The sequence below is a fragment of the Carettochelys insculpta genome, chromosome 26 (genome assembly GCF_033958435.1).
Source record: "Carettochelys insculpta isolate YL-2023 chromosome 26, ASM3395843v1, whole genome shotgun sequence".
Classification (NCBI taxonomy): domain Eukaryota; kingdom Metazoa; phylum Chordata; order Testudines; family Carettochelyidae; genus Carettochelys; species Carettochelys insculpta.
The window spans coordinates 10,068,863-10,096,054 of NC_134162.1; the positions used below are offsets into that span (position 1 = coordinate 10,068,863).

At 44.9% G+C, this 27,192-nt stretch overlaps 1 protein-coding gene across 7 annotated transcripts in view; it reads left to right on the forward strand.

Moving 5' to 3' along the window:
• The window catches only part of NFASC (neurofascin), a 177,900-nt gene that overhangs the window by 105,548 nt on the left and 45,160 nt on the right, over window positions 1–27,192 (forward strand). For 5 of the 7 annotated variants that reach the window (XM_074977276.1, XM_074977269.1, XM_074977273.1 and 2 more), the window contains 15 exons: window positions 450–561; window positions 1,258–1,442; window positions 3,238–3,369; window positions 4,165–4,308; window positions 5,472–5,583; window positions 5,686–5,852; window positions 6,916–7,063; window positions 8,926–9,050; window positions 10,655–10,699; window positions 11,455–11,556; window positions 11,709–11,906; window positions 13,467–13,537; window positions 14,696–14,918; window positions 19,513–19,628; window positions 21,130–21,334. In XM_074977276.1, the coding sequence (XP_074833377.1) occupies window positions 450–561; window positions 1,258–1,442; window positions 3,238–3,369; window positions 4,165–4,308; window positions 5,472–5,583; window positions 5,686–5,852; window positions 6,916–7,063; window positions 8,926–9,050; window positions 10,655–10,699; window positions 11,455–11,556; window positions 11,709–11,906; window positions 13,467–13,537; window positions 14,696–14,918; window positions 19,513–19,628; window positions 21,130–21,334 (2,085 nt within the window). The remainder of the gene's footprint in view (window positions 1–449; window positions 562–1,257; window positions 1,443–3,237; window positions 3,370–4,164; window positions 4,309–5,471; window positions 5,584–5,685; window positions 5,853–6,915; window positions 7,064–8,925; window positions 9,051–10,654; window positions 10,700–11,454; window positions 11,557–11,708; window positions 11,907–13,466; window positions 13,538–14,695; window positions 14,919–19,512; window positions 19,629–21,129; window positions 21,335–27,192) is intronic. The other 2 variants (XM_074977272.1, XM_074977274.1) reach the window with 1 other exon arrangement.

Here is a 27,192-nt window from a genome sequence, read left to right on the forward strand (position 1 = left end):
CTTAATTATCTGGCATCAGAATCATGCTCCTTGTTCTCATCTTCAGTCCCTTGTATGATACACTCCTCATGTGATGGGTTCCTAGTGTCTCCCACCTCAGCAATTCCTTTCTCCTGACTATCTTTCTCAAATTCTTTCTTGCTCTCAGCTTTGCACCTTCTCCCATTTCCTGCTTACCCAATGCCCTCTTTTTCAGATCCTTCCTTCACCACCCCAAAGAGTTCTCCACTGTGTTGTATCATTCCGGTCTGAGATTGGCTTTTCTGGGCAGAGGCCATCTTTTCCTCTCTCATGTGTGTTTACAATGCTGCAGATATGCTCTTCCCTCCTGTTACATCACTTCTGTCAACTCAGGCAGTTGTGTGTGATGGTGGTAGAAACAACATGGAAAAGGAGAATTTAAAAGTGTTCTGTTTCTTTTTTTTTTTTTTCTTTTCTGCTGATTTCAGCCCGCGGAGTAATGGAAACGACCCCCAGCTTCATGTATCCTTATGGGACCTCAAGCAGCCAGATTGTGCTCCGAGGGATGGACCTCTTACTTGAGTGCATTGCTTCAGGAGTGTACGTACCATTTGTCGCAGTGGGGAAATGTTTTCTAGCATCACTTTATCTGATCTTCTCCTAGTGGAATGCAAATTGTACCATCCCTGATGTTGCACCTTAGAAATCCCTGGGACTCTTTCTGTTAACTTCAGTGAGATAGTCCAAAGTGTCTTCCTCCCCATTGGAAGGACAGATGATAGCAACCTACTGTGGGCAGTGGGTGGAAAGAGGATGATGTAACTCTTGGATGGACACTGTTGCTATCTTTTTCTGGAACCGTTGGATTAGTTTGCTTTTATTTGCCCTCTTTTTAGGGATGTAATGACACATGATAGCATCCTACTAAACATGATAAGGATATATGCCCCCTTGCAGTTCTGAGCACTGAGCTGGCCAGCTCTAGCTACAGGAGTTTGCAACAGCTAAAACTATGCAGAAGAGACCAAGTAGCTTTCATGCATCAGAAGTTCGCAGCTAGGGAGTTAGTGAAGCTCTGGAACCTTGATCACGAAGGAAGTAGGTGGTAGCACAAGTCCCTCATTTCATGAGGAGGGAAGGAGTGTGAGCAATCTGTGAAACCATTAGGAAGATGAAATTTAAGGGAGCTGTTCTAAGTGGTTCTGAGTGTGATGTCATCTGTTACCTTTACAGTGTGTGTCATCTTTTGGAAGAAACTTTCTCTCAAATATGACCTGTAATCTGTCCTCTCCTTAGACCAGCACCAGACATCATGTGGTACAAGAAAGGAGGAGAGCTCCCCACAGACAAAACCAAGTTGGAAAATTTTAACAAGGCCCTTCGCATTGCCAATGTCTCTGAGGAGGACTCTGGGGAATATTTCTGCTTAGCGTCTAACAAAATGGGCAGCATCCGCCACACTATCTCGGTGAGAGTGAAGGGTACGTCCTCTTTATTTTACCATTCTAATTACACTCAGAATTAGCATCCCAGTGGAATGGGGATGGGGAAAGGGGGTTCTTGCTTGCTTAGCCCTCTTCTAGGGGGATGGCCTGTGCTATGCAGAACTAATCTATACACACCCACACACACACACATTTGCATCTTCACCAGACTGGTCCCCAGAGCCAGGTCCTCAGCTGGTGTAAATCAGCATAGCTCAGTAGAATTTTTTTCACAAAAGAGCTACATTAATTTATATTACCTAGTGGAAAAAGTCTATCAGATATTTCCTGGTGCTTCTGGGTTTGGTTTTTGTGTTTTTGCTTTTTGTTTTGTGGGGGAGAGGGGGCTCATGAATGAATGCATGACCATCCCTCCCCATCAGTCTTGGAGGGAGGCTCTGGTCCCCAAGCTTGTTGGGGAATTAGCAGCCTCCACGGCCTTGGCCCTCTAGGCAGGGCCTGCTGGCATGTAATATCCAGGGGTCTGGCTGCAAGCAGGGCAGAGCCCCAGACAATCTAGGGGCTCAGAGCAGTCTGACATCCTTGTTCTGGCAGATGGCGGACAGCCATAGGCCTCTAAGAAGGGAAGACTGCTACCCCGCGGTTGAGGCTGGCAGCAGCGGTAGAGAGATCCAGGCTCACTCTACTCCACCAGTCCCAGCCCAGGGCCCTAACCATGGTAGAGTGTTGCGCCCCGGGGTAGACATGGAACTGCTCAAAACATGCTGATATGGGTTCAGGCAACAGCTCAACCAGGCTGCTAGTCTAACATCCATGGGCTATTTCCTACAACTCCTTTGTGCAGTATCTCAGTTCCGTGGGTGTTCTTCATCTCTGTGGGATAGCTAGGCTGCAGCAGGCCCAGGAATTCTTCGGCACCCTGGTTGACCAGCATCTCTGGTGAGCCATCAGCATGTCAAGGATCCTCATCAGGCTTCAGCAGGAGGCACTGGTCTCCTCTAGCAGTTCCAACCCAATTTAGCTGCAAGGCCCACCTTTTGTACTGCCTGTCCCACCCCTCTGTTTCTAGCGCAGTGGGGGCAGGTGCACAGGCTCCTCCCACCACAGGTGGTTGGTCGTCCCTCTTCATCAATCTCCAGAGGAGGCCAGGCCCCCTCACTACAGCTCATGAGAGACCAGCGAGTAGGTGTTTGTCTGCAGATGTTTCTAGGAAAGCCCATCCTCTGTAGTGACTGTAACTATTAGGTTTGAGACCTGCTCTGTTTGTCTACATCATGTTGTCCTGCAAGGAAGATTATTTTGAATAGAAAACACAACTTCAAAGATCTTGTGCAGTACAATGGAATGGGATGAAGTGTTGCTTACTTAAGAAGTAGACCCCAGCTGACAATGTTAGACTCAGATCTGAGCTTTGACAAAACTGGGTTGCTGGTGGGAAGGTGGCGAGTGTTTGGACCTTGAGCTTTGGTCTTAGGCATTTCTAACTGAACAGAATTATGCAAAGCCCAGCTGGGTAGATTTGCAGGGGGGTTGAACAAATCTCTCCCTCCCTGGCCCAGATATAACATTGACTAGGAACATCATGCAAGAGTCTGTGCTCCCACTTCTCAGCATGGCCAACGTGCATCTGTTTTCTAGCTGCTAAAATACAAGACTTGACTTGTAGCTTAAGACTTGGCACTGATGAGGGGCCTATTTCCAGCATGTGGCATTGGGTGGGGTATTCTTTAGTTGAATCAGCCTCACCAGCTGATGAATACAGAGGAATTCTGATGAGTTAACCACAAGACATGTATAACTTTGTCTGTCTATATTTTGCCTGTCTTTAAAGCGGCCCCTTACTGGTTGGATGAACCACAGAACCTTATTTTGGCCCCTGGTGAGGATGGTCGACTCGTGTGTCGAGCTAACGGGAACCCAAAACCTACAATCCAGTGGCTAGTGAATGGAGAGCCCATTGAATGTAAGCAACTGACAGCTTTGGAGCTCAGGGAGTGGGTTATATTCATTATATGAGCATGTAGCAAAACATGAGGAATTTGGTTATAAATTGCTTCTCTTTTCACAGTGGAAAAGTAATGAGCATGAGTTATGCTAAGGTTGTTTTCAAAATTGTAGCTGTTGGACGTGTCTTCCTCAGGGCGTCTTCTAGCATCTTTTCCTATGCATGGAAGACAGACTTATGACAGTGTTACAACTGGGACACCAAAGGTCAATTTAAAATTAAAAAAGCATTATTCTGATGAACAACAATAATTTGGACTTCCTGGATGGGTATTTGTTTTAAAACAGAAACAGTGCTCCAATGACAGCCTAGCAGTCACACTACTCGCTTGTAACAGCATGGATGGCAAAGGGGGGATATTGAGGTTGACTCTCTACATCCTTCTCAGTGATGACCTCAACATTTCCCAGGCATGCCACCCTGCTTTACGCTGGATTAAAGAGTCTGTGCCCCAGGGCCCAATGTCTGAATAGGAGCTATTGGCAGCACTCCATGCCAGACACCTGGCATAGCCTAGACTTTGCTCTGTAAATAAACAGAGGAATTCACGCATACCCATGCTGGTACTCTGCAAAGCTTTACTACATTCATTACTCTGTTGGGTACATTCAGTAGGATGAATTGGCATCTATCACTAATAAACAGGGTGAGGGGTTTGGATGTCTCAGGCGGTAGTGAATGGCATTTGAAGCCCTTTATCTTCATAAAGTTTAATTGCAAACCAACAGCTTCCTCTTTCTGTTTGTTCTGAAGCTGCTCCTCCCAACCCGAGTCGGGAAGTGACTGGCGACACAGTTGTATTTCGGGACACCCAGATTGGCAGCAGTGCCGTGTACCAGTGTAATGCTTCTAACGAACATGGCTACCTTCTGGCTAATGCCTTTGTCAGCGTTCTGGGTAAGTATCTAATGCTACAGCTAGTCTGCTGATATCTATCTGGGTTACAGCAGGGGTAGGCCTTAATTGCCCAGCCCAGGGAGATTCTTAAGGAAATTCATAAGTCTCTGAATTCATGAATGAAATCACCCTTTCCTGTGGAATGGTATTCCTCAATTCTCTGGCTAATTTGTCAAGATAGATAGTGACTGTATTGGGTTAAGGTTGGTTGTGACTTGGTCTTTCCTGAAGAATCAAGTGATTGCTGTCCTATTTGTTGTAAATACTCAGAGGGGCTGTCTGCAGAGATAGGCAAAGTCCCTGCGTTGAGGTGCTGCTAGCCTCACCTGGAACCTAAGCCAAAGCTAGCACAGTGTTTCAGTGGATTAGGCCCTCTGTTACAAAGGATAACCAGGACAAGACTGCAAAGCCAAACAGCTGTGCAGAGCCAGTCCAGCTGGTGGGTGGGGGCCAAGGATGCACCCTCAAAGCAGGATCCACCCAGCCTGGGGGTCAGTTGAAGTGTGGGTCCCAGCCTAAGGCAACCATGTTGCCCTAAGGCCAGGCCTGCAGCTGTGAATATGTAGTCTGTGAGGAAGGCTTCAGGACAAAGTGGATTTGAAAGAGAAGAGGACGGATGCTTCATACTGAGAGTGAGAAGCTCTTCCAAGCATCAGGACTAGTGTTATCAGGAAGGCCAGAAATAGAAGGTAGTAAGAGAGTTAGGGCAGGTCTACACTAGACCTGAAAGTCAATCTTAGATATGCAAGTCCAGCTATGACAATTGCAAAGCTGAAATCAACATATCTAAGATCGATTTATCAGGCTTTCCGCACAAAGAGCAGTCAATGGGAGAAACACTCCTGTCAAACTCCCTTACTCCTCACCAGAATGAGGAGTACCACGGTCAATTGTCAAGCCTTGATGGTTCAATTGAGCACATCCCCACTACATGTGCTAAATCAAATCCCTGAAGATTGACCCTGATTGGGTCAATCTTCCAGTAGGTATAGATGTACTAGTGGAGAGCAACTGGAGGGTAGAAGTGAAGAGGGGGGAATAGGAGGAAGGATGGCAACTCTGCAGAAGGATCTTGGATTTGAGGCGCAAAAATAAAGAGGGATGAAGAGAGTGGTTCCAGCACCCAGGATTTCAAACCCACATGTGGCTCTTTGTTGTTTAAGATGTGCCTCCTCGGATTCTTGCCCCCCGGAACCAGCTGATCAAAGTGATTCAGTACAACAGGACGCGCCTCGACTGCCCATTCTTTGGCTCCCCGATCCCCACATTGCGCTGGTAAGGACTCCAGCGCTCAGAAGTGCTGACTGCCGCAGGCTTTGGACTGGAACATTTTCTGCTGCTGCTTCCTCTGACACTGATCTCTTGTGTTGTTGTGAGGTTTAAGAATGGTCAGGGGAGCGCCCTGGATGGAGAAAACTACAAGAGGCACGAAAATGGAAGCTTGGAAATAAACATGGCTCGCAAGGAGGACCAGGGAATCTATACCTGCGTCGCCACCAATATTCTGGGTAAAGCTGAGAACCAGGTTCGTTTGGAGATCAAAGGTAAGACACGGTGCTGTCAGCACATCACATGAATGGTGTTGCCTTCTCCAAAACACCCACAACTTTGCACCTGCATTAGTTAACACCTACAAGTTGGGTAGTTGGTGGGCTAAATTCAATCAGCACAACCTATTAGCTGAGTTCGAGTCCCTTTTGAAAATGCATGGCCAGGGAGTGGTGTAGGGGCATGAAAGTGGTTGCAGTTGTTACTGTGGAGCTAATGGAGTGTAGATCCCAGTGCCTTGTCTCAGTGGTAGGCTGTCAGATACCATTTAAAATACAAACTCTCTGGCTAAAGGCCAACAGGTTTCAAGATCACAGCACATTGCATTAAGACAGGAAAAATATTTGCACCTAAATAGTTTCTGGCATTTGTTAATGCTGCTTTTAAAGGAGAGCTGTCCACACAAATCTTTACAGGCCAGGTTGTACTGGAACCAGCATCTTGTAACAACCAAGCTGTTACACGTCAGGCCATTCTGTTGGGTAGCTGGGCAGTTTGGGCTGCATTTACTTTTGCGATCAATTTGGGGAAATGCATGTTTTTAAGACAAAGGGAGTGGTGATGGAGACTGTCAAACATTTCTTGCTCACTGCAGGGCTGATGTGTAGACATTCCATATCTATACTCGCCCATCTGACCCCCAGATGAATCCATTTTACCCTGTATCAATGTTAAACAAAGCAAGCTCATATTGTCCACTCTCTTTCTTATGTAAAGAGAAAGATGTGCAGTTACTTTCTTCCCCCACCCCACAGGCAACAATTATTTACACTTGGCTTATTTGTAAACATATTATTTAATTAAGTATAAAAAGTAGGATTTCAGTGCCTATAAGTCATAGCACAAAACAGAGTAAGTGGCTAAGCAAAATAAAACAAAACATGCCAGTAAGATGGGGGAAGCGATACACCTGAGTACGGCCTCCTGGATGGCATGCAGCACATATGCCTTGACTTGTATAAGTCACAACTTCTTCCTTTTCCAGTCTTCAGTGAGGGTGCTGAGCTATAGGACCCTCCAGTTCTATGCCTACAAGTGACTCCCTGTGTTTCTTTGCAGACCCGACTCGGATTGTGAGTGGGCCAAAAGATCTGATTGTGAAGCGTGGCTCCATGGTTCGATTAGACTGCCACGTAAAGCACGACTCTACCTTGAAACTTACAGTCAGCTGGCTGAAAGATAATACTCCTCTGTACATTGGAAACAGGTCAGTGAGCCACCGTATGTCTTCTAGTCCCACCGCAGTGCTACTCTCTGCTCTGTCAAGAGCCAGTGTGGAGAGCAGTTTGTCTGGTTTCACGGCTTAGGAAATGTCACCCACATTCAGCTAGGAGAGGGGATAATACACATAAAATAACTGGTGTCCTTGTAATTCAGCATAAGGAGCCTGTTTGGGGGTCACCAGCCACCAACCCACAGAAAAATCAGTTGGCGGCCACATGCAATTCCCACCCCTTATGGACATGACCCCAACTCAGGAGCAGAAGAAAAAAGACACCTGATGCAAGTTGGGGCACCAGAGTTCCCCTCGTACTCCAGCCTGTGGGGGAGACACCAAGGGTCAGGGCTTTCCCTGCAGGACCTGATTAACTCTTCTGGGGACTTGTATGTAGTGAGTAGATTGTGGGGCCCCCTAAGCTCTGGGGTGGTGCCAAAATGAGGAGATCTGTGTGTGGGAACGGGCTGTCAGAACAGGCTGGGATTTAGAGGTGCTGGAACAGAGTGGGGGCTTGGGAGGTTGAGGTAGGGGTGTGGAAGGGGGCTGGGGGGAAGGAGTGCAAGGTCTTGGTAGGGGAAGGGAATTGGGGCACCTACCAGGCACAGCTCGGGGGGGGTACACATGGCTCCACACCACCCTATACTTGCAGGCCCATGGGAGTGCTGGGGTGTACCCTGCAAGCCAGCCTAGGGGGAGAGTTTTCCTGCACTGCTGTCTCCCTAGCCTAGCTGCAGACGGAAAGGCAGCTCACAGAGCTGTTTTCTCCCCCAGGCAGAGCCTGCAGGCCCTCTGCAGCCAGTGGCTTGCCTTGGTCCAGCCACCCAGGGGGGCACCAATTCTAGCTTGCCCTTCTCCCAAGCCTGGCAGACCACGGGTTGTACGCTCCCCATCCATGATGTAATTCAGCATTGTACAGTCTTAGTATTCTGTGGGGCTAATTCCTTCAAATGGAATCTGATGAGTAGTTTGGAATTGATTTGCTAGTTACATGAGACTTGGATCTCAGGATTCTTATTTTACATTGACTTCAATCTTCTTCGCATATTCTAAGGGATCTTTTCATTTTTAAGACTCTCAGTAAAGCCTTTTGGTGTAATAACTACAAACTATTTCAGAATTAATACTACTTGGCTTTGGTCTGTTGGGTGGAACAATTGCATCTGCCCTTTCCCTGTCCGTCTGCCATCTGGAGAAAAGAGAGAGACTCAAACAGTTCCCTGGTCAGAAATGTTGTTCCTCGAGAAGAATGTGAATCGATCTGGTGACCTGAAACCATTTTTTTTCCTGCTTCATATGTTTAACTATGTACAGGGGAGCCCCCATCCTCGCCAGGTGCTTGGGCAAGGTGGGGAGGGGCTCACCTCCACGCCCCGGAAGGAGCAGAGCAGTGGGAGACCGTCTACCCCATCTGGCCTTTCAGCACTGCTGGGAGCCTGCAGCCTGGGGCTCCAGCTGCTGATGTGGCCAGGAGCCCCAGGCCCTTTTAAATTGCCAGGCCCCAGGGCAGCTGCCCTCTTGTTGTCATTTTCCCTCTCCCCCCCCCACCCCCATGATCAGCAAGCCTACACACTGCAGAGTCTCTGGTGCCATGCGATGAGTTCAGCATGCCCACCTGATAAATAGGGGCAGGTGCATAATTGGACACAATATACAAAAATCAATAAATGGAATGAAAAGTAGATCCATGCCCTGAATAATTTACAACCCTGAATCAAACCCAGCTGGACTTACCCCTGCAAATAGTCCTGTGGAATCCATTGGGACTTTTCACACAGATTGATCAAATCTGTCAGCTCGTAACACTCTTGTTTGCAGCTAAGTGTTCTTGTTATCAATTGTATCCTTTCCAGGATGAAGAAGGAAGACGATGGTCTGATTATATATGGCGTGGCTGAAAAGGATCAAGGAGATTATACATGCGTAGCCAGTACTGAACTGGACAAAGATTCTGCTAAAGCATACCTCAAAGTGTTGGGTAACTGTGCTTCCACTTGAATTTACTGCTAACCCCAGAGATTGGCTCCTTGGAGAAAACAAAGTAGTAGAAGTAAAGGCACTGGTTTGTTAGAAGGGACTGATTTTGAGTGCCAAGTTCTCAGCCAAGCTTAGGTAATGCATGATCAGCCATAGTGGACTTTTAAAAATGTTTAACATTTACTGTACTCCAGTGCTTTCCAGGTTAAGGCCTTATTGCCATTGCTGGTGGTGGTTTTCTGGGAGCTTCTTCAGCAAAGTAGAGTAGTGAAAATAGACCCTTTCTCCACCCCGTTCTAATAGGGCTGGGTGAACAAATGCTACCTAATTTCAAACACGCTTGAATGGTGTGATTTGAGTGTCAACCCTAAGAAGTTTGCATTTGTAATGAACCTTCCAGGACAGCAGACCCTGAAAATAAAGGAGAGGAGAAGACTGAATCCATAGGGAGAAATAAGCCTGAAATAACAGGGTATGAATATTTTGACTCCATAAAAGAATTGCTTTCTTTCTTCTTCTGCTCCTTTGTCCTCAAACCAGGAGGTCTACAACTCAGAGGAAGTAGGCCAGTGGTGGACAATCTGTGGCCCCGGAGCCACAGGCAGCCTATTGGGGTTCTACATGTGGCTTATATGACATATTGTTTACTGTATCCCACAGGCAGGGTAGCCAGAGTCCACTGGTGTTTGTCCAGGTAGTTTTTTTCCTACCAGTATTACTAAAGTGACATGAACTTAAAGCAAGAGCATGCTGATTGTGAGAGCTGAGCACTGCTACAGTTCAGTTAGCGTACCCTACAAATGTTAGCTACACAAGCGCAGTTAACAAAAACTATCCTATCCCAGGAGAGTGTCTGAGTTACGACAATTTTGCAGTCCACTGAGATGGAGGGTGCTCATGTGGCCCACTCGCTAAGTTAAGTTGGCCCTCTTTGAGCTAGGCATCTCCAGTTGTAGCTGAAGTCAACAGGAATTCAGGCTGCTAGTGACATATGAGAATCTTGCCCCTTAGTTTGATGCTAAGCGCGGGGTGGGGGGGGATAGTAAAAGTCTATCCCTGCAGCAGTTTCTCCAAGCGGAAGCGGTAATGAAACTCCTTTTTTGTTGGGGGCAAGGAATGCATTTATACTACAAGGGAAATAGAGTTTGTGGCCATTAGCCCAACCCTCAAACTTTGAACTCCATGTCAAGGCTCAGCTACCCCTAGTTCTCACCAATCTCTTGCAGAGCCTGTTGAAATCAATGGCAAATGTGTTGCTGGCCCAGATCCATGCTGTGCTTGCACATGCAGCATGCCCCAAGAATTCTTCATCCCTCCTCATGCAGCTAAATTTAATTTCTCTGTTTAACAAACAGGTAATTGTCCTTACGCTAATTAACTGTGGTATATTTCTCCCATGTGCAGATGGCACCTAATAGATTACAAGAGGTTATGGACCCCCCAAGGGGTTCCTATAAGTGGGCAGGCTACAACTATGGTTGCTCACTGGGTCTTGCCACCAGGATTTTCCTTACAGTGCTTCTGCAACTTGGTTTTACTCCATGTCCCTTTGAGCCAAGTTTAATCACTAAACTAACTGTTAACAGCTGCTGTCTTATCTTGCAGTTATCCAGTCTACTCCAACTAATCGTATGGCACCCTTACCCAAAGGTAATCACCACTAATCACTTCAGTTGGGTTCACTGAAACCCTGCTTTTATTTTTATTTGCTTTTTGTTGTGTGTTTTGCCTTTTGCCATAACAGCAACAGAAAACATAGGCCTGAAGGAGTTGAAAAGCCAGACCCTGCTACTCCAAAGCCAGGCATGGTAGGCTGCTTCTAAGCATCAGCGCAGAGAGCCACAAGCAGAAAGCTGCTGTGATTGGTTTGTAGAACTGTTTGATTCAGTGTCAAGATACAGCATGGTATAGCACAAGACTAAAATTGCCTACTCCTTGCAACATGGAGGTGGCAGGGTAGATACAGCGTCTGGCCAGCAGGTTCAGGAAACCTGGCTGGGTTGCAACCCTGGCCAAGGTATTGACTCTCTCTCTCTCTAACAGGAAGATGCCCCAGCAGTATCCAGTCAAGTCTTATGTGACCTTGCTGCCCCAGAACCATTATAGTTTTTCATCAGTCCCCTATCCCTACCCTATATAACCCAGCATGTTTTTCTTTAGGTGGAAATGCATCTCCTAATGCACCCCATTAGCCTTCTTGGCTACAAGGTCACACTGTTGACTTGTGTCCAGCCTCTTATCTGCTGTAACTTCCTCACAGCTGCTCTTTCACGTAGGCTGGGATCCCAAAGTGCTCAAGGCATTAGGTCTGCAGTTCTCCTTGCCTGTCATGGGATTAGGGGACCCAGCACTAGTAGGCTGAGGGTGTCAGAGGAGCCCAACTTTGGCTGTCGTCTTGCCAACAGAACGACCTGAGCGGCCTCGTGACCTGGAGCTGACAGACCTGGCCGAAAGGAGTGTGCGCTTGACGTGGATACCTGGCGATGACAACAACAGCCCAATCACAGGTTGGTACACTCCTCCTCCTCAGGCCTAAGCAGGCCGTATTGATCTGGCTCTTGTTTTCTTTGACACAGCCATCTTCTGATGGATGGGAAATGCAGCAAGTAGGGAGAAGCTTGCCCACAATTTAACCTCCCACCTCTCTCTCCTCCTCTAGATTATATTGTTCAGTTTGAAGAGGACAAGTTCCAGCCTGGGACATGGCATAACCATTCCAGTTACCCAGGGAGTGTGAACTCAGCTGTTTTGCGCCTCTCACCCTATGTTAACTACCAGTTCCGAGTGATCGCTGTGAATGAAGTGGGGAGCAGCGTCCCCAGCCTTCCCTCTGAACGGTACCATACCCTTGGAGCACGTACGTACTGCCAGTCTAGTTCCATTTAACTCACGGGTGTGGCTATGCCCCATGTTGCCCTGTTCTCTGCATGGCTTTTGGCTAGAGTTACTGATACAAGCCTATTTCCACCTGAGTCTCACTCACAGGGCCAGATTCTGCTCTTGGCTATGCTGCTTAAATCCAGCATAACAACTTTCTTTAGAGAAAAGTTCCTAAGCGGTGCTGCTGTAGGACCACTTATTTGTGATGCTACAGTCTAAAATTTATTACGTCACAAGCTTTCATGGGTAAAAGAAGCAGGTTTTGCCCCTGAAAGCTCATAACCTAATAAATTTGTTAGTCTCTAATGTAACTTAACTGAATTAGTCCTGTGGCACATTTCTGAGCTCACAGAGCAGGACTTGAGCCATGCACTAATGTTTGGTGTAGTAAGTGCTGTGCATATTGGCAAAAGTCAAATTGAAAGAGTAGGATGTGTAATTTTCCAGTGTGACCTGTGTCAAGGGTGATCTTTACTTCTTCAAAACAAAGCAAGTTTTCTACAATGCTGCAGAAAGAAGGAACATCCTTCCGTTGGAGGCTTAGAAACTTCTTTGAAAATTAGATCCTGGGGGGTAGGTCTACAGTGCAGTGGGCAGTGTCCTACCCCCACTGAGGTAGATACACCCTAGCTCCACTCAAAGCACACTCACATAGTTTGTGTGAATGTTGCAGCATGAGCAAGCCAGCTGAGCTCAAACCAGAGATGCAGGTTCCCAATGGCAGTAATATAGATTGACTTCCAAGAATCTATTGTATAAGGCTAAAAACTGCATGCTCACTTTGGTACTGGTAAAGATCCCAGAAGGGGTTGGATCTGCGGTGTATTGTGGACCTCACCAATGTGCTTGAGCAGTGTTTCTTAAACTTTGAGACCACGAACACCTATGAAATTTTTCTTTAAAAAAAATTGTTGCCAAAAACATAAAACCCACCAACCACAAAAATTAATCAATCAATCAGGTATCATAATGAAATAAGTAACTTTGTATCTGGTTTTGATAACAGAAAATACATACATATGTCACAGCATACCTGCAGGTTGCTCAGAACATAGTTTAAGAAACACTGCGCTGTAAAGCAAGATCATATTTGTAGTACAAAGAGATAATTTTTGTTTTCTTTTTGAGTTAAGCAAAATGAAGCACCCACAAGAACATGTATCTCCTCTAATTGCTGCCACCAGAGCGCTGCTTGTTTCATATTACAGAGGAGGATTGATCAGATTCTCCATTGCAGATCATTGATTAAAGTAAATCTGAACCATAGCACTTAACCCTTTACAAGGTGTGGCTTGTGATAAGGCTAGCAAGTTGAAGATAATACAGCACCCAATTTTGAAAAGCACTGAGGACTTTTCACCTTCCATTATCCTGAATGAAAGCCAAGCAATCAAAAACAACCCACCACACCAATAGTTAGTGGCCAGATTTTCCTGGTTGTGTATTAAAAAAATATCCCATTTTGCTCTGTGACTGGCTTTTCACTACCTACAGCAGCTTTCAACATTATAAGGCCAGGTTTTTATGTCGATTTCAGGTCCAGAAATCAACCCAATGGGAGTTCGAGGAGCTGGGACTCAAAAAAACAACATGGAGATAACTTGGACAGTGAGTTCAGTTTTTTTGTTTTTTGTTTTTTTGACTCCCCCCTAGCTGAGGGTGCTAAGGTTTGCAAAACCCAAACTATTTAAAGGGTCTTCAATACAAGGTTCAGCTTCTGTCTGGTCTTGACTCAAGGTGATCCTGCTTATGCTTTCCCCTTAACCAGGGAGAGCTATTAATTAGTAAAATAATTAGACTGAGGAAAGGCTCACTGGAATTCTAGAATTTTTCTAAGTGTGCCAGCCCTTGTAGGCAAGGACATTTCAATCATTCTTCATTCTCTCCCCCTTAGATTCTAGGTAGCTGCCACAGTAATCAACTCCTATGCAAGTTTGTGTAGGGTTTATTTTTCAATAGCACCCAGACAGACACACTCCAAAGAGCTTAATACTTTTAAGATCAGATTCTAAGCTTAGGGTTACAGAAGCAGGATCATGCTGTTACTCAGTTCAGAAACAATGCCTCAACCCTTTAAAAAATAAATACATAAAATTCCTTGTTGACTGACTCCTTGGAGGCACATGTGATACCCACAGTGATGTCTTTCATCCTGGACTGGTGTGCAAGGACTTCAGTATTCGTGCAAAAGCCTGCGCAGGTGTCAGCATTAGAGATGAGCTTGAATCTGTCATCTCAGAAGAAAGGGAAGGTTTGGTTCCAAGATCTGTTCATAGACATAGAAGAAAAATAAATGTATTGTATGCCTGATCTGCAGGAAACTGCCCCTCTCTTGCATAAATCATAACTGAAAGCAGTATTTATCCATTGTTTTCCTTTCAAATGGCCCTGTACGCTCTTAATGAATGCTTTTCCATGGTACATACAGCAATAGTCTGTGGCTTGCTTCTTGAAGGAAGCTTCCAATGAGGATAATTATGTAGATGTTTTCAAATGATGGACATTTATTACAAAAGCAGCCATACATCGTGCCTTGGAACTACATAGCTGCCATCAAGAATAAAGTCTGTGTCATTGGATTGAAAAGATTAGAGGAAGCACACAGCCATGGTGCACATAGTCACCACCAGTACAAACAAAAAAACCTAGCTGTGAGCACTCAGCTTACAGGGACCACTGATCATTGGTGTGGAGTAGAGGATGCTGTGCAGCTTTTTATTAACACCTGTATTACGCATATAACTACTTCTCTTCTGTTCCATTTAGCCACTGAATGCAACCCAAGCTTACGGGCCAGACCTCCGGTACATAGTGAAGTGGAGGCAAAGGGATACACGGGAGAGCTGGAGCAATGTGACAGTGAGAACCACAAGGCATGTGGTCTGGAATACCCCTGTCTACATACCCTACGAGATCAAAGTGCAGGCAGAGAACAACTTCGGGACAGCTCCAGAGCCAGACGTGGTCATCGGCTACTCAGGGGAAGATTGTGAGTATTTTCCTAGCCAGCACTATTCAGTAAAAGGTAGCCAAGCTTTCCATGCCCCACAGAGATGGAAAGGCAACGCTGCCCCTCACACGGACACCTTTACAACCATGCTCTGAGTGGCACAGAAATCCAATTCCACATGACTCTACAGAGGAGGAGCCGACTCCTCAGGGCTCATTCCCAGCTCTGAGCCAAATTACTTACTCTCAGAATGGTTATATTCCAGTTGGCACAAAGGGAGATTGAGTTCTGGCTCTTCATGCTGAAGTCCAAGGTTGGTGGGTGTTTTGGCCCTTAGAAGAAAGGTACAACTGGGAAAAGTAGTGTTGAAATTACATGAGTGATTGCAACATAGTTAGGCATGACCCAGGGTTCTGAGAAGACCAATGGTGCCACCTCATCTGTTTTTAGCCACCCTAGCTAGGTTTTACAGCCTGTCTGAGCCACAGGCAACTCTTCCTTCACCTCTCAGGAGTGCTGAATCTTACGTGCTAGTCAGAGGGAAGACATGGATTGGATTCCTGTGCTGTGACTTGAGCTATTTAAAAACACACATCCCTCTAGCTACTTGTATTTCCTGCTCCTTTCTTCTGGGCTACTGGTTTCACTACCTGCAACAAATAGTTGCTCTGAATGGTAACAGACTGTTACAGGGTTTATTTTTAAAGTGCTATTTTAGGTCAATCTCTACCACACTACATGAGTGGGAGTTGTAATCCTGCTGAGATTGTTGTTGGAGGTACTTCAGAAAAGGAGGTCCACAGTCTCTGAAAATAGGTCATCTGCAATGGCACAAGGACTACCCGCCACTGACTAGATAAGGGGGTATCACCGCTCATGTCCAAGGGAAAGTACCCCCAGTCTTACATAACGTGAAGTCTGGTTTCTTCTTGAAGGCAGTGGCCAGACACATGTGAGGTTACCTCCTACACCAACAAGTGACACATACATTACTGCAAGGCTTTGCTGCTGCACAATTGCCAGCTACCAATGCCTTAAGGCATTTTTTCTTCTGTTTAAAGTTGATATTGTGGACTGTGCATTTGGATTCTGCATGGACCCAAACGCACTGTTTGCATTGCTGGAACTAAAGTGTCAGGATGTCTTAAAGCAAGTAGTTCGGCCATTGGAAACCAGACCTCACACTACGTAGCTCCATAAATGACTCTAGGATAATTCTAAAAAAGCACATGAAATAACTAACATATGAGCATTAGATCCTGTACGTGCCCCTAGTGAATAAAGATGCTGACCTTCAAAGCTTTTATTTCACTCCAAGCCTCTTTGATGAGAGTATCTTCACATTCAGCTTGTTCTTCTCCTTTTGACCTAGGATGACAGGCACAAAACTCAGAGTGAACCTGAACACTCTTGGGGCTTAATATGTGACTAAACTGAGCAGCTCCATAATGTGGCCATCATTTTATTCAAAGGCTTCTGAGGTATACAGCTGGGGCTACATTAACAGTGGCAGACTGGATGCTGGGTGTTAGACCCATGCTGCTGCAAGAAACTTGTGTGCAGCTCATCTCCTCCAAAGTTAGCAATGGATGCTGAGAAACCATTAGGGGCCATCATAGTTTAGCTGAGTCACCCATGGAGTGATAGCGTGGGTGAGCATACTATAAAGACCCAATTCCCCTCGTGTATAATTGGGTGGTTGTGCAGAAGAGTTGCTTTTGAACCAAATGCCCTGTGCTAAGTAACATCTGTGTATGTACCCACTTGGTTCTGCTGCCTTTTTGAAGTTGACACTTTGCAGTGCCAGTAAGTATTAGAGCTGTGCCAACTCTGCATGTCTGCTCTGGGAGCTGGATCCTCCGGCACCTCACTGCTAGAAGCAAGTGGAACCCTGCATGGCGGTTTGGAGGTGTCCTCAACAGCATCAAACCTCCAATCGACCATACCACTCCAGCCCTTGGCTAGACCCAGGCAATCCTTCCTTACCTTAGATGGGTTCAGGAAAGAATTAGTAAGATATTCCGTTTCCTCTTCTAGTTCAAAGTGCACAAGGGAAAAACGTTTCCCTAGAAAAAGACATCCCATTGGTTTTCAAAAGGTGGCTCTGTCCTTGGTCCTGAAATCAGCAAAGACCCTCTTGTCCAATACTTCACAACTTGAATACTATTGCCTAAGTCTTGCACCAGCTGTTTATTTCTGGAAAACTAAATGTGGCTTTACCTCTGTTGGAGTGCAATTTGCAGTTCAGGGAAGTCTTTACTGTGAATTACTGACCACCCTTGATTGTACAATGTCTTACTGGCGTTTTTCCAATGCTATTTCTGCACTGAGAAGAGAAACGTATTCTCAACCAGCTCACTTGTTCTAGTCATTTTTGTGATCTGTTATGACTTGTGTGTTAAATACACAACCTATTATGTTAAGGCTGGATCACCTTGATGATCCTTTTTAGTTTGACTTCTGGCATGGAAACTTGCCCAGTGACTCCTGGATCCAGCCCTAATGTATTACAAGCTCTCTTTTTCAGTAATTTTCAGCAGAGATTTTCAACAGTGACTGATGATTGAGGGTGGAAGGTTGCCTCACTTGACACCTTTGAAAGAACCTGCATTTCAGAGGCCACATGCACTCCACCCTCTCTGAACCTTACCTCTCTTAGGTCCAATAAAGTATCATTTGCCACTTTTGAAAATCTTTGCTGGGATGGGTGTTTGATTCTCCAGCAGACAGGTGCAGCGTTTTTAAATGAGCATTTGTGCAGTGGTCAGAGGTTCTTGTACAAGCTACAGTGAACCCAAAGTAAGTGCACTTCCATTTAGCTTGTCTGTACAGAGTGACTCAGACCTGCTGCAAGAACTGGCCATTTTTTATCCCCATGTTAATCTCAGTTATTGGATGTGAAAGCAGAGAGATGTTCTGCTCTTGTGTAGCAGGAATAGTGGTCATCCCTCCCACAGAATGGATCACCGCCTGGTATCAGGAGAACTAGTGAATTTGTGGCTAGTACCTGAGCCTCTGGGAAGGGCAGAACACCCAGCAGTCTAGGGGCTTAGGCCCTCATGCAGGGTGGAACATCAAGTAGTCTTAGCTCTGGCAGACAAAAAGACCTCTTGACCTGGTGTGGGGAGGTTGCCACCTCAGGGTTGTAGTTGGCTGGAGGGAGGCCAGGCCAACTCTACTCTACCAGGTCGCTAACAGGAGAGAACTGTTCTACCACTAGATCAGCAGGGATCTGTCCAAAACATGCTGGCCTGGATGCAGGCCAACCCAAACCAAAACCCTATTTAGCATGCCTGGGCTACTTCCTACTACCCCCTTTGTTTGGTACCTTTCTCCCTGGGATACATAGACAGCAACAGTCCCAGCCAGCTCCTCTGCAGACTTGGTCATCTCCAGGTCAGGGCTCTCCACCTGGCTCAGCAGTGAAATCAGAAGCCTGCAGCAATCACAGGTATGAGCAATAAGTTTTTCAGGGAAACTGTCACAATGTTATTGCATAATCTTGTTGGATTGTGGACACTAGGGATGTTAAATGGTTAACTGGTGATAGTTAAGTATGAGGCTTACTGGTTACCTGGCCCTTGCCAACACAACAGCTAGCTCCTCTAGGCCAGAAGAACCTACATTATGAGGCGAGGTGGTGGGCTGGGTAACAGGGCCAACCTTTACATGGTTAACTAGTTAAGCACAAGCAGTTAACCATTTTAAACTTCCCCAGGGGGGATGCTGGATCAGCTGGTGTGTAAATCTGAATAGTGCCTTTGGCTTCAGTAAAGCCATGCCAGTTTACATTACTTGAGATTCTGGCTCCTGATGTTGAATCATAGTTGAACATGAGTTCTTGGCCTTCCCAAAACGTAAGATGTCTAAAATTAGCAAGACCTTGTGAAATAAGTAATACCTGTGCCTGGTTAATGGACAAAGATACTAGCACATCATAGAAAACTTCTAAACTGCAATTTAGAAAGTTAGCCATGTTGTCTAATGGTCAGAGTAGAAGTCTGAGACTGGAGATCCTGGACTGGATTTCCAACTCTGCCATTAACTGGGGGGTGGGTGGGAAGGAGCAGAGAGGTGGCATAAGTAGATTTTCACCTCTACACCTGGAATATATAATACTTCAGACACAATTCTCTGCTAGAATAAGAAAATACCTTGCGATCTTCAGCTGAAAGGCCTTGGGGGTTAAATAATATGTTCTGGATTTTGCTTCTCTAGTTTTATCATCTGGCTATGTTTACTGCATGGGACGCTAGTTCATCCCTGTGGTAACTAAGTCGTTTATCCAAGCTTATCTAGAATTTACCTGCTCTTGTCGTTACATTGCATCCGCCGTGATTTTGTTGGAATAACTGCACAAGCAAGATCCAGTTTTTCTACAAATACTGACAGAACTGGTCCTGAATACCACAAGAGGGCAGCAGAGGTGCTTGTGAATCTGATATTTACTCCAGGATGCCTATGGAATGAAAAACGAAATGCCCAAAAACAGCCTAGATTAGAGGAGTCGCAGAAGGCAAACACTGAAACACACAAATTTAAAAAAAAAAAAAAAAAAAAGGGAAAGATGACACCTGTTGGGATTTTTTAAAATGCGCTTAATCTACCCTTTGTTTTGCTCCTGAATGCTCAGATCCCAAGGCTGCCCCCACTGACATTAGGCTGAAAGTTATCAACAGCACAGCAGTTGCTCTCCAATGGAGCCGAGTGTACCCGGATACCATCCAGGGACAACTTAAGGAATACAGAGTGAGCAAAACCAAATTGTTTGGGTACTGACTATTAATACAGCTAACCTTGCTCACAAATGGTGACCTGTATGCACTGGGGATGACATAAAACAGTAAATTGGGATTACTAACCTTGTGTACCCCCATTATGTAGTCACACCAGTGATCATGCCTAGCCATTCTGGAAGAATCCCATTAGCTGAAGACTAAAGAAATACCCAGACTAACTTTTGTTTAATGCCCAAAAAACAAGATCTACTGAATCTTGTTTGCAGGGACTGATTTAGAAAGAGAGTCTGCTCCTGTTGAACGGCAACGGCAAAATTCAAAGACTTCAGTGATTGTGGGATTTGTAATGAGACTTAATCCTGCATAGGGAAGCAGACATGGCCTGATGTGCACTGTTGATAGGAGTCTTTGATCTTACCTCCAGAAGATGGTCTCAGTTGGGGAGCCCACCTGTTTGACTCACATTTCAGTGCCACATCTCTGAGCCCTTTACCAGGATACTAAGACTAATGGCCATGTAAATAGCATTATCTTCCCCTGCCTCTAAGGGTGGCACCTCATAAGCAAAGCTGAAGCATTGCTGCTGCTTGCATTATACCTAAACAACCAGACAACCCCTCTCTCTCTAGAACAGCTAATTTAAAACATTTCATCATTAAGCAACTTGCATAGTTTTCCTGGGGGAAGGCAGGGAGGCAGAAAGAACCCCAGCCATAAACACTGATTTTTGTGTCATCCCTTATGTGCAAACTGTTTTAACTATCTAGATTTGCCCCTGCAAGATTTAAAACAAATCATACTAACTAAAAGTGCAAAGATAAACATATGGCGCAGTCATTGCAACAACTGTTCTTTAGCAAATGTATGCACTGCTAATAACACTCTCGCATGTGCCAGTGAGATTGCCTGATCACAACAAGCAAGTCTTGACTTATCAAAAATACAGTAGAACTTTGGACAATTTAGCAAAAATACAGGTTGGTGGCATATGTTATACATGTTCATATGTCTCAATTCCAAGCATTCAGTATCCATTAAAAAAATTGTTTGGATTCTGCCTTCATTTCCATGACACTTGTGCACCCTTATATCTATTTTCTGTCTTAAAAGAAATCTGTTGGTAGAGATCGGAATCAGCATCATTTCAAGTTCAGACTAAGTTGTGGCTAGACACACAAAGCATCTTCCTTTCTTTGTAGTTTAAAAAGGTACTAACTCATCTGGAGAGGTAATGCTCTCTGCCTAAAGCTCTGAAAGTAGGAATCCAGAACTGCTGGGTTCCACCCTGAGCTTCAAAGTTGACTGTGACTTTGGGCAAATCACTTAGTCTGATGGGGCCTCTCAGTTTCTGTAAAATGGGGGATAATACTACTGACTTACTTCCTGGGCAGTTATGAAGCTTCATTAATTTTAAAGCGCTTCAGAAAGCACAGAATTGTTATGCTTTATTAATGAAACCCAGTTGTACCTGAATGGGAGAAAGCTTCACTTGCCGTACATATTTCTTGAAGGCCTATTTCTGGAGAGAAAGTAGTTTGCTGAAGAACCTGTGGGTCTCCAAAAAAAGGCAGTCTGTGGGTTTTGTTGGAGATCGACCACGGGGCATAGTGTCCCGGCTGTTTCCTTACAGCAACTACAAACTGGAGATGGTTGTAGTCAATGGAAGAGGAGATGGACCTCGGAGTGAAATTAAGGAGTTCACAACACCTGAAGGAGGTAGGTTCTTCTGGAATTATTGCAGGCATATACTGTGTGCATACCCTGGGAAAACACTTCTCTAGAATACAGGCCTAGAGCCTTAGAATTCTTCCTGCCCTGTATGCATGCTTCCATGCAATGACAAACCTTTTTTAAAAGCGATCAGAACCATGGATCCTGTGCAGGACTGATGCAGCTCAGTCTCCAAATCTGACCACCTGCGTTTCTCTGCCTGTAACACATCTTGCTGTAGTTCCTAACAGTGGAGACACCCATATAATCACAGGGTTAGGAGGGACCGTCCTGGTCATTTAGTCCAGTATTTCTTAAACTGTGTTCTGTGGAACACTGGAGTTCCGTGAACTCCTCGCAAGTGTGCTGCAATTGTTTGGAAAAAATACACGGATGGTATAAGTTTTGCTAAAATTAGATACAATGTTCCCTCTTCATTGATAGGATATTTCATTAAATTACTTCATTTTGGTTTTGCTGTATATGTTGATCATTAGGGATTTTGGTTTGTGGTTGTTTTTTTTTTTTTTTTAAATCTGACAGGTTTTTTTTTTAAAAAAGTCCTAGATGTTCCACATAAAAAAATATTGTTGGGAGATCTCAAAAAGTTTAAGAAAACTTATCTAGTCTAATCCCCTGGCAAGATGCAAGGTGGGTTTTCCAAACCCTCTGAGACAGATGGCTATCCAGCCTCCTTTTGAAAGCCTCCAGCAAATAAGCTTCTACAACTTTCTGAGGGGGTCTGTTTCCTTGTCTTGCTCTTTGACTTAACGTTCATCCTCAGATTTAATCTAAACCTAGTAAACTGTAATTTGAATCTATTGCCTCTTGTCCTGGCCCGTCAAAAGAACAACTTTTCTCCATATTGTGTGGAAGCCTCTCAGGTATTTAAACACTATCCTATCTGCCTGCCCCCTCTCTTTTTCAAGAGAATTCCCCCTGCCTTATCTATTTCTTTTTTCTTACCCACATTTAGTGCCTCAGATTTATCTTCATAGCCCAGCTCACCAATTTAAAGATCCCTCTGAATTTCAGCTCTATCTTCCCAAGCATTGGCATTCTCCCTGTAGCTTTGTCTCACCTGCAGATTTAACCAGCATACTCTATTTCTACATCTCGGTAATTTATCAATATGAAGCACCCTGGACCCAGAACACAGCCCTATGGAATGCCACCTGATTGGCACCTCCAATATGAAATTCCATTCCAGTTATTCATCTATATGAACAGTTATTCTGGGGTGGGGTGGGGAGCTTACTCTTAACACCATGGTTGGATGCTCTTATCCTAGAGTGCGTTTTACTCCAGATTAGTTTAATCCACACTGGAAATGGATTGAATTTGTTCGGAGTAAGAGCATTCACACAATGTGTTCAGAAATAAATTGTCCACTCTAAATTTATACTGAATGAACTTCCAGATCTAGACAAGCCCATAGTTCTTTTTATTTGCAAACTCAAAACTTCTTGTAGAAGTACTTCAGTGCCTGTGAGGAGAGCTGCTGGACTGATTGTCCTGGAGCCTGAAATGCTCTGTTTACCTACATACAGGTGTGTGCTACACCATACAAGCATCCCTCACTCCATATATATCTCAATCCTCATCTGGAGGGACTGTCTCCAGTAGCGAAATGAGTCAACCTTCATGCATTTGATTCTTGGCTTCTCTTTTGAGGTTGCCTACAAGGGAATCAGTTTACACCAGCTGTGGTGAAAGCAAAGAGGACCCTTCATCATAGCTATATTGAACCCCAGCAAGTTTATTTCACACCAACCTGAGCAGGATTTGGACGGACAGACTAACACAGTTTCTGTTTATAATTAGAAGCTGTACAGGGCCAAAGGGCTAGCATGCTCCACCACTGTTTGCAGAGCAGTTGATTTGTCTGGGCACCTATCCTAGTATTTAACCCTCAGGAGTGTCAAGGAAGCAGGGCAAGGTTTTGAGGTACTCACATTTCCAAAGGCCAGCAGCATGGAGTCAAAGCACAAGAGCAGCCCAAAAAGGAGAAAAAAGACTAACGCCCACATGCTCCACACCAATCTCTGCAAGAGATGGGAGTTCAGTGACTAGGAGCCCAGCAGTCCAGTGTTATGACAAAGTAGTCTTGATTGTTGCCAACTTGGGTCACCAAATCAACCCACTGATTCCTCTCTGCATTGTCACCTGCAAGAAGAAGGTGGTTACTTGTGGGTTGCATGAAACGTTCAGAAACACGTCAAGACACTTCCTGTATAATATAGATTTTTGAGCACTTGCCCACCTCCTTGGCCTCAAAGCGCTTTGTGCTGAGTTGTTCAGATTAGCACTCAATGAAAATATCAGGATGAGGACAGGCTGCAAGAAGAGCAGATTATTCCAAAACTGGTGGTCATTTCACCTAAACTCCCTCTCAGTGCCCCTACCCCAAGCTCCCTTCTGCACCCAACTTCCATCCCAGCCCATACACTTTCTCCATGAATATCCTGGAAGAATGCAGCCCTTAACACTTAAAAATTCTTGGAGTACCCCTGCCCCACATCAGTTACCCACCCCAACCTGTCAAACTGTGCCCCTGGTCACCGATCCTGGTAACACCTCTGATTGCACCCTAATTTCTGGTTCCCGCCAGAATATAGTCCCAGTAAAGCGAAGTTAGTGTAAAACTCACTGTGCAGAATGTTCTTCTGATCCCTTAAGGGAGAGCCACATTACCAAATCACTGCTATTTTAGATCTCGCCCAAAATATGCCACCATCACCCACTCCTTGAGTATGTAACTAAATGGTTTATTATAAAAGACAAGAGTTATTAAATGGCCAAAGCAATCAGATACATACGTATAACTTCAGAGTCCATTATAGCAGGTTATTTGCAGCATTGGTGAGTTTGCTGGTTTGTAGAGTCCTTTCCAATGCAGCCAAAGCTTGGATGGGTCCGTCAGTCCTTTGTTCAAAGCCTGCGTGGCTAGAGAAGTTACTGCAGAGCCAAAAGGGAAGCATGAGAAAAAAATGGAGAAGGTGCAGTTGCCTTTTCAACATCCTTTGCTATGTGGTTTGTACAGCCACTGCCTCCAATACAAGTCCACCAAACTTGAAAGGCACTTCAGTCCCTGGCCACAGGCATGTCCATACATGTCCTGCTGCCTCATGGGCATAGCCTCTGGCTTCTCTCAGTGGGTTTCATAGAACACTAGGACCGGAAGGGGCCTCGAGAGGCCATCCAGTCCCCTGCCGCGACAGCAGGACCAACCACTATCTACACCATCCCTGATAGACATCTCTCTAATCTGTTCTTAAATATCTCCAGCGAGGGAGATTCCACAACCTCCCTTGGCAATTTATTCCAGTACTTGACCACCCTGACAGTTAGGAACTTTTTCCTAATGTCCAACCTAAACTTCCCTTGCTGCAGTTTAAGTCCATTACCTCTTGTTCTCTCCTCAGAGGCCAAGAAGAACAAGTTTTCTCCCTCCTCCTTATGACACCCTTTAAGATATCTGAAAACCGCCATCATGTCCCCCCTCAATCTTCTCTTTTCCAAGCTAAACAAGCCCAATTCTTTCAGCCTTTCTTCATAAGTCATGTTCTCCAGACCTTTTATCATTCTAATTTCTCCACATCTTTCTTGAATTGGGGTGCCCAGAACTGGACACAATATTCCAGCTGAGGCCTAACCAGCGCAGAGCAGAGCGGAAGAATGATTTCTCGTGTCTTGTTTACAACATACCTGCTAATGCATCCCAGAATCATGTTCGCATTTTTTGCAACAGCATCACACTGTTGACTCATATTTAACTTGTGATCTACTAGAACCCCTAGATCCCTTTCTGCTGTACTCCTTCCTAGACAGTCTTTTCCCATTCTGTATGTGTGAAACAGATTATTCCTTCCTAAGTGCAACACCTTACATTTATCTTTATTAAACTTCATCCTGTTTACTTCAGACCATTTCTCCAATTTATCTAGATCATTCTGAATTATGACCCTATCCTCCAAGGTAGTTGCAACCCCTCCCAGCTTGGTATCATCTGCAAACTTAATAAGCGTACTTTCTATGCCAATATCTAAATCATTAATGAAGATATTGAACAGAACTGGTCCCAAAACAGACTCCTGCGGAACCCCCACTTGTTATGCTTTTCCAGCAGGATTGAGCACCATTAACAACTACTCTCTGGGTATGATTAGCCAGCCAGTTATGCACCCACCTTATTGCAGCCCCGTTTAAGTTGGACTTGCCTAGTTTGTCAATAAGAATATTATGCGAGACCATATCAAATGCTTTACTAAAGTCTAGGTATACCACATCCACTGCTTCTCCCTTATCTACGAGTCTCATTGTCGTGTCAAAAAAAGCTATCAGGTTGGTTTGACATGATTTGTTTTTTTTACAAAACCATGCTGGCTGTTCCCTATCACTTTACTACCTTCCAAGGGCTTGCAGATGACTTCCTTAACTACCTGCTCCATTACCTTTCCTGGCACAGAAGTTAAGCTGACTGGCCTGTAATTTCCTGGGTTGTTCTTGTTCCCCTTTTTGTAGATGGGTACTATATTTGCCCTCTTCCAGTCTTCTGGAATCTCTCCTGTCTCCCATGACTTTCCAAAAATGAGAGCTAATGGCTCAGCTACCTCTTCTATCAGCTCCTTGAGGATTCTAGGATGCATTTCATCAGGCCCTGGTGACTTGCAGACATCTAATTTTTCCAAATGGTTTTTAACTTGTTCTTTTATTTCAAAAACTAACTCTACCCCTTTTCCACCAGCATTCACTATGTGAAGACCGAAACAAAGAAGTCATTAAGCATCTCTGCCATTTCCAAGTTCCCCATTACTGTTTCTCCCTCCTCACTGAGCAATGGCCCTACCCTGTCCTTGGTCTTCCTCTTGTTTCTAATATATTTGTAAAAGGCCTTCTTGTTACCCTTTATGCCTGTAGCTAGTTGGAGCTCATTTTGTGCCTTAGCCTTTCTAATTTTACTCCTGCATTCCTGTGTTATTTGCCTATGTTCATTCTTTGTAATTTGTCCTAGTTTCCATTTTTTATAGGATTCCTTTTTTAGTTTGAGATCATGCAGGATCTCCTTGTTAAGCCACAGCAGTCTTTGCCCATAGTTACTATCTTTCCTACACAGGGGAATAGCTTGTTTTTGGGCCCTTAATAATGTCTCTTTGAAAAACTGCCAACTCTCCTCAGTTGTTTTTCCCCTCAGTTTTTCCTCCCATGGGATCTTACCTACCAGCTCTCTGAGTTTACCAAAATCTGCCTTCCTGAAATCCATCATCTCTATTTTGCTGTTTTCCCTCCTTCCAGTCCTTAGAATTGTGAATTCTATGATTTCATGATCACTTTCACCCAAGTAGCCTCCCACAATCAAATTCTCGACCAAGTCCTCCTTATTTGTTAAAATCAAATCCAGAACAGTTTCTCCCCTGGTGGCTTTTTCAACTTTTTGGAATAAAAAATTGTCTCCAATGCAGTCTAAGAACTTATTGGATAGTCTGTGCCCCGCTGTATTAGTGTCCCAGCATATATCTGGATAGTTAAAGTCCCGCATCACCACCAAATCCTGGGCTCTGGATGATCTTCTTAGTTGTTTAAAAAAGCATCATCCACCTCTTCCACCTGGTTAGGTGGCCTGTAGTAGACTCCTAACAGGACATCACCCTTGTTTTTTAACCCCTCTTAAACTAACCCACAGACTCTCAACACGTCCATCTCCTATGTCCATCTCCACCTCAGTCCAAGTGTGTATATTTTTTATATATAAGGCAACACCTCCCCCCTTTTTTCCCTGTCCATCTTTCCTAACCAGGCTGTAGCCTTCAACACCAACATTCCAATCATGTGTATTATCCCACCAAGTTTCTGTGATGCCAATG